Below are 11,151 nucleotides of genomic sequence, written 5' to 3'. Positions count from 1 at the left end.
TGTTTCAGAATTGTTTCCGCCTATTGCATCAAAATCGTTATTTTCGTTATGTATCTGGTTGCTATCTTAGTACTAGTACATATTGTTTAAAATCAAAAACTCACTAGCAACCAACCTTACTGATCACGAACTCTGGAATGCTTGCTCGATGTTTGCTGTTAGTCAATACTACTCAATCATTGGCACACCATTGGCACACCAGTTCACTGATACACACACATACAAATCTTTCATAGCGCCCCCTACATTTAGTGATACAAATGATTCTTAGCAATGAGCGCCTCTGCGAATAGGCGTGACTATATGTTTAGTGCAGGAACATACATAACCAGGATAAATCAAGCTCACAATAAAACTAGCAGACGACGGCAGAGGCCAGTTAGTTTTAACTCGCTGTGTAACAAGTGCACATGTCATACACAAGTCACACGGTTACTTCTGTGCAGTTGTGTTCAGAAGTGTTTATTAAGCGAGAAATTCTTCGCAAGGTACAACGACAAGGGAATACGTCTATTAATGATTGATTAAACTCTATCTGACTCGCTCTTCACCATGTTAACATCTTCTTCGAGACGATTTCCGTGTTAACCATGCAAATAACGTAGTACTGAAAATGGTTTGATTTCAACTTGTCTAGAGGCATCTACACGAGCATCCGAGGGATTGCGAAAAACGCTTATAATACAAGTGACCATTGGCAAGGTAAGAGTTTCAGACATTTGGACGAGCCACTACACTACTCTGAAGCTTTGCCGCAGGAATATAACGCACATTTTAGTAATCCGCAACGTGAGAGTCACAACTGCATCATAAACAACAATCACAAGAACTATATTTCTACATGTACAATATTGATTTGAAACAGCACATTTTTATTGCAGAACTGTATGGTATGGCGTGTTTTTACAACTAATTGAGGACTGTTCGTCAATGTGTAGTGCATTAACTGTGCAAACGCTGTCAAATCAGGGAAGTAAATCTATACAGCCTACCGCTTCTCCCATTACCTAGTAACGGTGTCTGAGATAAAGTTCAATGCATGAACACACAATGTCAATCAATTGCTAACTGCTCAAACTAGCCACTGTAGATACCACAGCAATTACTTTCATCACCGATAGCAGTGACATTTTATCCAAGTGGTCGGGTTTTATATAGGTGAACCGGACTTTTTATTATGTTAAATTTCATCTCTACTAGTGTATTCCCATAGTAACTATGTGATCACAGAGACTGACATTTCCATGTTGCCAAATTCAAGAAGCATGGACTAGTGACGTTAACGATGCAGCAAATGCCATGTAATCATAGTTATGTAAATAATATTGTGGACTGCCAATACAAATCGTATTCACGTCTTTCATCATCGATCATGTGAGGTACCGAAGAAAATAACATTATTTACACATAAGAATGCAATATACTCTACACGTACAAACTGAAATGACAATCATGACAATGGAGCGGTTTTTTCGAATAATAGTCAATATCAGAAACAAATCAAATATGTACAGTGACAATAATTGAAAGAAAAGACAACGACGGTATTTTTTGAACGTTTTTGTTTTCTACTTCTTTCGTGGAAATCTCGAATATGAAGTACAATGGCAGCGTTTTTGAATGATTCTTTTACCACTTTAATCCCAGATGACATGTTGTTTACCTCTACGGTGGCAGAGAGGCTTCCGAACCCACCAAGCGGATTTTCAGAATTCCGAATTATATCATCAGCAATAATCGTAGCTATAATCGTTGTAATCATCGTGGTTGGTAACTCTCTCGTATGCATTGCAGTAACTGGAAATGACCGATCTTTGAAAAGCATCCAATACTGGTTTCTTGTTAGTTTGGCAGCAGCTGACCTTATGGTTGGGGTTTTAATTATGCCTTTAGGTATAGTTGCCAATTTATATGGTTGTTGGGTGTTTGGTCCTTTTCTTTGCCTCCTTTGGTTGGTATTGGATGTTTTAGCATGTACAGCGTCAATACTTAGTCTTTGCTTGATAAGTCTAGACCGGTATTTTTGCATTACCAAACCGATCCAATATGCCAAATGGAGAACTGGTCGCAGGGCACGTATCATGATTGCCTCAGTTTGGGTACTATCCACTATGATATCTGTGCCTCCATTATTTGGATGGAGAGACCAAGAAGAACCCCAAAATCAAGAATGCCTAGAATGTAATATAAGTAACCAGATTGGGTATATTCTCTATTCCACTATGGGATCATTTTTCATCCCTGCTTTTGTCATGGTTGTATTTTATATAAAGATTTGGGGCGCCGCTAAGCGTCATGCCAGAACTGCCCTCCGCAAACCTGTATATGGGAAGAGCATGGTTACGACAACACAAGCTGTCACGACGTCTACAAGACTGACATATGAACTTGTTGATACAGATGAACCAAATCAAAAGTGTCATAGTCCAAACTCTAACGCCAAATCAAAGGATAGACATTCACTCGCTCCTAATGTTATGATTATACAAGATGCACAGAGCGTTTCAAGAATGGGAGGATCGCCAGACTCACAAAGTAATGGAAATATCGATGTAGACGAAGGGCCTTCGCAGTATGAAGCTTCCTGTGCAGGGGCGTCTATCAACGACAACCGGCCTTCGTTTCAACCTGGTGAAACATCTAGACGAAAACGTAAACTAGCACAAGCAAGAGAAAGACGCGCAACGGTAATATTGGGCATAATCATGGGGACATTTTTACTCTGTTGGTTTCCATTCTTTGGGTTGTATGTCATTACAGCTCTCTGTGGTGAGAAATGTGTGAGTGCAATTCCACCGTTGTTATTTGAATTCTTCTTTTGGATTGGCTATTGTAATAGTGCCTTAAATCCCATAATATACACAATATTTAATAGAGAATTCAGGAAAGCCTTTAAAAGAATTTTACATATAAACTGACTTCTGTCATAAAAATATATACTAAGTACTTTCAGGTTCAACTGTCACGACTGTTTTTGTTGTAAATTGTTGCTCTCATTTGATGATGTTAAGCCAAACCCACCTATCTGTCGGTTGTTACGACTTCATGTTTTCTATTTATTAGTTGTCGCTTGTCAGCTGTTTTGTGCAATATTTTAGTACAGTTTTGCAGCGAGACATTGTGACACCACAATTGCTTTTTACAATTTGCAAATGACTACTTGCTAGTAAAAAAAAATTGTTAGCAGAAGCAAAATTCAATTTCAAAGAAATATTATGTTAGCAATCAAAATAAAAACAGAGTGAAGTTTGCTAAAGGTGCTCATGCAGTTTATGGATGTTCATGGTCATATCAATTGTACATGTACATTTTCGTAGTCATTGTAAAACATGTGCATTTTCTTAGTCATAGTAAAACAAAACAAAGATAACCATTTCGATATGAAAAACATTTATAATGGTAATAAGTACAACAGAATGTATTTAATGTCAGCTTTTTTTGATATTTCTTAAAAAGACAAATTTTGACAGTATAAGAATACGAGAAAGAGTCGTTGAATGCGGTACGTGTGTGTACTGCATACCATGTACAAAAATACCATACATTGAATGTAGTCAGATTGTATGAGTGGAACAATCGTATTCACACTGTGTAAACGCTGATCATACAGTTTACGTCGCAATTTATTTTATATATTGTAAGGTCTCGATAAGTATTTTATTTAATGGACGATTTTTAACATGGTATTTTAACATATTGAAAATATCGGTTCGTGTTCATGGTTTAAAAGGCAACCCTAAGCCAAAATAATGTACTTGCATATCTCAACGCTGATATATTAATCCACATATATATGATGTGTGAGTAAAATGGTGTGATATGTGAGTCCTCAAATCATTCGTGTGCTTTAAACCACTGAGATGAGTTATTGTGTTTAGAGTTAAGGGATCTGGAATGAGCGTTTTGAGCGTTTCGACAGTATTTTTGTGGGACATGAGAGCACATCAGAATTGCATTCTCATTCTGAATACGAAGAATGTCTTTCTGATATCAAATAATTTTCATTTTTTGAAATTCACGATATAATACAAATCTTTTAACAAATTATTAAAATTTGATATTTTTCACATTTTTGATATATAACAGTTCTCGAAGTAAATTTTATAAATCTAATGATATATTCTTAAAGTGTATGTAGCTTGGAGGAAAAGCCGACGATCAATTGAAAATTTTGTGTTTTGGGAAAAAAATCCATATCTTCAATACGAAAGGTCAACATTTTCAATTGATCGTCGGCTTTTTATCCCACCTACATACACTTTAAGTATAAATCATCAGATTTATAAAGATTACTTCGAGTAATGTTAAATAATAGAAATATCAATTTTTAATCATTTGTCATAAAATGTGTATTACATTGCGAATTTCAAAAAATCAAAATTATTTGATATCAGAAGGACATTTTTCGTATTCAGAATGCAATTTGATATGTCTGATGTGCTCTAATGTCCCACAATAAATACTGTCCAAACGTTCATACCCCATCCCTTAAGAGAATGTTTGCATGTTGGTATATTAGTAATCAGTGTGCATGTGATTGGATTTACAAAAATACAGACCATCTTCACACCGTAGAACACCAACACATGTTCAAAGGTTACATCTTTGTCACATCTACGCGCTTTGAATATCAAATCATCCCATTGCACCCAAAATATCAATGATAGAGCGTTGTGCAGTCTGCGGTTAGGGCACTCGCCTCTAGTGCATGAGGTCCGGGTTCAACACCCGGCGGTAGAGACTTGCTGAGGTATTAGCTTGATTAAAAAATAATAATTGTAGCTTATAAAGATAAATTTCAGTCTTCCGCTCTCTCCATGATACATTTTAGAATTATTTAAATGTACTCCGTCCTTCTGAAGGTACGTTGTAAGCCGTTAGAGTCACATTCATAGTATATTTTGACAGTCTGGTATGTACATCGATTATAGTTTATATCAATTTATTAGTAGGATCACGATAGGAAGGTATTAGACTATGCCATAGTCTATTTTTTATAAATAAAAACATGTTATTAATCATGATGAATGCATTCAGTTGAACTTAAACAGACGTTTATCACAAGTAAAGTATTCAATAAATGGTCATGAAAAGGTAATAATAAAATGATTAGTGACAGTAAAAGTATTCAATGAATGGACATTAAAAGGTAATAATAAAATAATTAGTGACAGTAAAAGTAAAATAAACGTATGTTATCGAATTCAACATATCTTGACATAATTATAATTAGGGCTCACTAACTGAACAATTGATTTTGGGATCTACCAGTTTATTGACCGCGAAACCTCGAGTAAAAATCCACTTAGGGAGGTAGCAAATATAGACATGATAGAGGGAGTACGGTGACTGAAAAAAAAAGACGTGAAAATCTATCAATTGTACACATATGTATAAATACAATAGCCAAATGATTTCAAGTAAGTTCGAGATACAGGGTCCACAACTTATAAGTTCTTGTTAAGTTTTCTTTTTTAAAATACTTTTTTGAATAAGTCGAAAAATATTTGACAAAATGCAAAGGTGTAAAAATGTTTGGGTAGCCTTATTTGTTTTACACATATGGACCAAATTATAGCGTCACACGTCATTGTGTTCAGTTACAATGGTTCATTATGTAAAAGAAGAAACCGCTTTAAACAGTGTGAAAAGTTGCATCTGAGTTCATAGGAATCAACTCTCAAACAATGCTGTAGGTCAGGTCTATTCATGTGTTTGTTGAAGAAAACCTGACTGCTATGGACTCAGGTTCAACTTTTAAAATGGCCTCTTTTCTTACACAATTAACCATTGTGACTGTACGCAATGATGTGTGACGCTATAAATTGGTCCACATGTGTAAAACAAACAGGGCTATATATACCTTTTTATATATTTACATTTCGTAAAATATTTTTCGACTTATTTTAATAAGTATTAGGGGGAATTTATAAGTTGTGGACCCTATAAGTTCAATGAATGTGAGAAATTCATTAAATTGCAAACTAATACCCATATTGCACGTAGGGACACGTTTTTTGAGTTGAATCGTATTAAAAGATTTTGAATAAAATATGATATTGGAGAACATTACATTACGTCTTTAAAATAAACCTTCACATCATGCGCTAGAATAACAGCGTCGATATGCACTGAACGACAGCAATACTTCTTAATGTACCCTACCGTATATGTAGCGTGAATGTCGAGAACAACACAATCTATATTGTATGAAAAATCTGCGCTCTTTTTAAAAATCGATCTTGTTTTTTTTTTTTATCCTTGTGTTTTTAATTTACTTCCGTATGTCACATTTACAAAATGTAAATGTGTAGATAAATAAACAATTGAATATATGAATACAAAAGCCACCTAAGTCCATACTTTGGCCAAATTGAGTTAAGCATGGGAAATTGTTGCTATACATAGGCCTGTCATATGCATGAAAGAACAACTCAAATTCATTCTCTGTGTCTATTGGGCATGTGAAAAATAGCATGTATGAAAGAATCACCCAATTCCATGATTTGAGTCTTGTAACACATTGATTGAAATCCAGTATGTATAAAAGTCCACTTGTAACACATACATTGCTAGGGAATGACTTTTGAACAAAAATGGGTTTAATAAAGGAAAGTGTGTGGTTTATATTACATGGCAGAATGCTTATCAACATTATACATACCTGTGTGCTTTATTTTGTATTATCTTACTAGTGGTAATCTCATTCTAACATTGTTGTCTTTGTATATGATTCAAAAACCACCTAAGTCCAAAATTTAAAATGAACCCCACGAAGTCCCTGAAATGCTAATCGTCATACCTAATACAGGTTAATCCACTCAATTGCACGTAAAACTTACCATATTGACCAGGTAAATCTAACTGAAGGAATTAAAATGATACACGGGTTTTTCTCTCAAAATAACTTCGCATGGACTTAGGTGGCTTTTGTATTCATGTATTCAATTGCACTATGTTGTGCTTTCATTATATATTAGATGGCCTCTATAAAAGGAGTAAATGAGAACTACAGCAATCCTCTAAGGAAAGAAGGCTTATTAAAGTAAATCTGGCATCAGACGTTGATTACACACGCTGATCATATATTTGCGGACAAGCCGTTAACCTCTTTTGTTTCGACGAATATATTTCACAACGCCTCCGCTATATGTCGTTTCATTACTATTAATTTTTAGATGCAATCTGGATATTTACCTAAAGAAATCATTAATACAGCATTGAAACGGATTTATTCACTGGCTGTCACTTAAAATGATATAGACGATGACAGCCTTCAATGAATTAGTTATATAATGATGCACTTCAGTAGAAGCGAGAACCTCACTGAATATATCAACTCTACTTTCAAGTTGATGTAAAGAGGGATGGTGTCAACATAACGGCATATTCAGAAAGAAAGCAATACATGTTGCGTGAGGTACAGTGCAGTGGGGGAAAGATGTGCGCAATGTATGTATAAACATAAATATGTGCCGTTAGCAAAGATTTGTGCTAGATGTGTGAGGTTAAGTGTGCTTTAACTTGCATTTCATTTGGTTGTGTGGTTGTGTCCCAGGTTTGTATCGGAGGGGAGCAGGGTGTGTGTGTGTAAGCGACGAGCGCTCTTGCGTATGAAGTTTAATTCGAATATGGTGATGCGTCATGTTTGTATGTATCTGAATACGTAACTGGAAAGTGTGTGGTTGTTTTAGTCTGTGTACGGTGAAATAATCTGAACAAATATATATGCAAGGTCCAGCAAATCATATCATAATCTCAGAACCAAGTACGACAATCACAAGGCAGTACAAATTCTATTTTTAGATGGATTGTTATGTGATTTTGTCCATTACTGCATGTGTTTGGTTGGTATCTCATTAGTGCAGTACTTAATTAACTCGTCGGGCACTTCATTAGATAGCGTATTGCTAATTAAATTCTTTCAAGTATCATTTGTAGCTCTTTACCTTTTGTGTTCCCTCTCTCTTTACGTCTTATTAACATTTCACTCGCTGCTAAATCACATCAACTTCCTGTGTTATTGCATACTATTGATATAACTGATTTAATGATGAGATGTGTTTTGCTTTGAAGTATAAGTTCCATTATAAAATTGTAAGATATATTTATGAAATATTTATGGAAGGATTCGTTACGGTCAGCAATTTCCGATTCAGTCAACAATGTGATCCATTAACATTTCTTTTCTGTATTCGTTTTTCATCAACGCAATGTAGTTTTGAACACGAACTGCAACAACTACTCAAGTGATTGAAGGGTATGTTTTTCTCACGTTATATTTGCTATTTTGTTCAGTTATTAATCTTATCAAAATTTGCAATGTTTTGAAAAAGAATCGCTTTTTACTAAAATGTGTGTTGTACCATGACTCCAAAGTAGTGTACGTTGTGAATTAATATTAAAAATCCTTGCTTCTCCTCTTAATTTGCACATGAGTTATAAATAGTTAATCTAGTATACTGGATTTGACGGGGGCAAAATTGTTCATTATTCATACAGACCTCCTTTACGCTGATTCACTTGGGAGCTCACCTCATATATATCACTTTATTTGAATTCAATAGATTGAGAGATATCGTAAGTTTTGATGTAATATTCTGAGCATTATTTAACATAATCATTGTAATACAAGTAAAACTGTAAATGTCATTTGATTTTGGGGATCTTCTAATATGTTTCAAATTGATTTTGCCTTCCAAAATTAAAATAAAGTTGTTTTTGAATGAAAACGGAATAGGGTAATTATGTTGCTGGGTGTAGAACATAATACAGACCGTGTTTACAACGTAATACAGATTATTTTTCTTGTTGGGGTGTGTGCACAATATGCATGGTATTTGGTGCGGTTATTTTAAAGAGATTTTGCACACGTTGCTTGTGTCAGTGTTTACATGGCACCAAATAGTTTGATCAAAGATTAACACGCTTAAAAACGGGCTTTTTAATACATACTATATTTGGAGTTTCACAAATCTAACTCTTTCAGTTCTGAAGTGGTGGAAAAATGACATTTTGGTGACGCAAGGTTTTAATTTCTTGGAAGATTTCCTATAACGGACGCACTTCACCGAGGTGCGGGAATACGGGGTGTATTTGCTCATGGGGGTGAGCGTGTATGAGAAAATGCGAATGTTAGTGTATAGATTTTTACGCAGGTGAATGCTCACCTTTATGCGTACGCCAATTGAATTAATTTAAAATCACACTATTGTGACTGATTTGTATCTGAAAATCAGCAGCGTTATATAAAGTATATATAACGTGATTTGCAATTCATGTTTTACAAAATCTTTTTAAAATGTTTTAAAAGGATTGCATGTTAGCGCTTTCTTTGTTATTCCTTTTTAGTCATCAGAAGAAAAAAATGGCACAAAAATGCAATAAAAAAGAATCGCCCATTTCGTATATCAGTTTTCAAATAAAAAAAAAACTTGTGTGTTTTTCTTATTTCTGATATTCAAATACCACATTCGAACATCAGTATAATAAGTATTCATTATTGCGTTAATATATATGTTTTACAATTTAACTTCTGCTTCAAAAATATCTATAAAATTGCATGCAGAGACAATAATTGCCTTTTGAACCAAACTACGCTTCATCATCCAAAGATTCTTGTTATTGTTTGTGTACAGATCAAACCACCACAGTAACGTTACTTTAATGTTTTAGTACATAATAAGTTAATAATTATGTGTAAATATAACTATAACAATATTGATTTTTAATTATTTTCTGTCCTTAGTTTGGGGTATGTGTGTTAGTGATAATTTACCATAGCATGTGTTTCCTATTGATTATCATTTGCGTTTGAAAACTGTCATTATCATTTTAAGATCATACAATAGCTCTAAAATGTTGAGTAAACTGTAAAGTAAAACTTGAAAAAACAAACAAACGCTTAGTATCATATATATTTTTGAAGTGAATGAAATAAACAGTGCGCCTATTAAGCATGTTAGGACAATCAAAGTCGATTGTCAATAAAAGGGTAATATATTTTTATAACTTGGGTGCTACAATTTATTTAAGACTCATTTGTTGTCTTAATCATCACTAACTACATTAATCTATAATAGCGTACGAGCCACGCATTGCTGAAAAGTTAATCCAGCAATAGCACGAGCATGTCTCCGTTTAAGCATACTGCGCAGTTCCCCGTAGGTAGGTTTTACAATAGGATACGAGAACAAATGTCACCTGCAAATCGTACATGATTAAAGGTGTACTGTGGACTTATCTGACGCACTTCTTATTGTGTCAGTCGGTTTCACTCAGTATCAAGAGCCACATTTCTTTTAATTGTCATGATATAACTTAAATATGAAGTCGTTGTTTATTGCTATACATGCATTCAATAAGCGATGATGATGCTCAACGCTGCAAACATCCATGTAATGTTATACCTTGCAGCATATCATTTTGTCGGCAGTGTCTGATTCTCATTCAAATAAAACAGTGCTGAAACCTAAGAGAGAGCCTTGCGACAGAAACACTTCCTTTGATATGCGTTAGTCGGCGGTTGAATGTAAGGTAAAGTTTCAAAGCGTCGACCCCTGGAATGGGAACTGTAACGTGATGATCATAGTAAGATTACGATTAGAAACTAGCATGTTAAGAAATACGATTTTATTCTGAATGGTATATCTTGATAACATGATATAATTCTTGTATATGAGTGTCAAACAAAATTGGGTTATATCTATATGTCAAGTTTTCGACGTAACTGATAAGGTTAACATCTTGTAAAAATAAATTTCTCAATATTAGATAGTCAATCAAAGTGGCTCGTCATTTAAATAGGTTATTGGGAACTAGTTTGACAACAATAGTTCGACATCCTGGAATATATGATCAGATAACGCTAGTAGTTAAATCAAGTGCACATCTTGACATCCGTAGTTAAGACTACAATATATTTTTTGATATTGTGAACTATAAACATAGTGAGAATATCCATAAATGTGTTTGAAAATAATTGGTTGTAAAATTATGAAAAGCTCACCTTGTACTTTGATAGTTCGCAATCTGCCCATCTGTTAGCGATTGATGTTCAAAAATATTTTCCTATCGAAGGATATAGAAATCATTTAAAAAAGCAAAGACTACATGATAAAAATGTTATACGGATTTATTTCCGGACAGAAC

The 11,151-nt window shown here is 34.3% G+C and overlaps 1 protein-coding gene across 1 annotated transcript; it reads left to right on the top strand.

Annotated features, from left to right (window-relative positions):
• The first annotated feature begins 342 nt into the window (after window positions 1-342).
• Window positions 343-3,943, top strand: LOC140148396 (alpha-2Db adrenergic receptor-like). The gene has a single exon (XM_072170325.1). It carries the CDS (start codon window positions 1,605-1,607, stop codon window positions 2,916-2,918), a length of 1,314 nt encoding a protein of 437 aa, XP_072026426.1. The 5' UTR covers window positions 343-1,604; the 3' UTR covers window positions 2,919-3,943.
• The last annotated feature ends 7,208 nt before the right edge of the window (window positions 3,944-11,151 follow it).

The sequence above is a fragment of the Amphiura filiformis genome, chromosome 3 (genome assembly GCF_039555335.1).
Source record: "Amphiura filiformis chromosome 3, Afil_fr2py, whole genome shotgun sequence".
Taxonomy (NCBI): domain Eukaryota; kingdom Metazoa; phylum Echinodermata; class Ophiuroidea; order Amphilepidida; family Amphiuridae; genus Amphiura; species Amphiura filiformis.
The sequence above is the reverse complement of the archived record's forward strand: the minus strand, read 5'-3'. Positions and strand labels throughout refer to the sequence as shown.

What these genes read in the sequence shown, in the direction of transcription:
- LOC140148396 (XM_072170325.1), top strand. Translation starts at nt 1,605, where the DNA reads ATGGCAGCGTTTTTGAATGATTCTTTTACCACTTTAATCCCAGATGAC.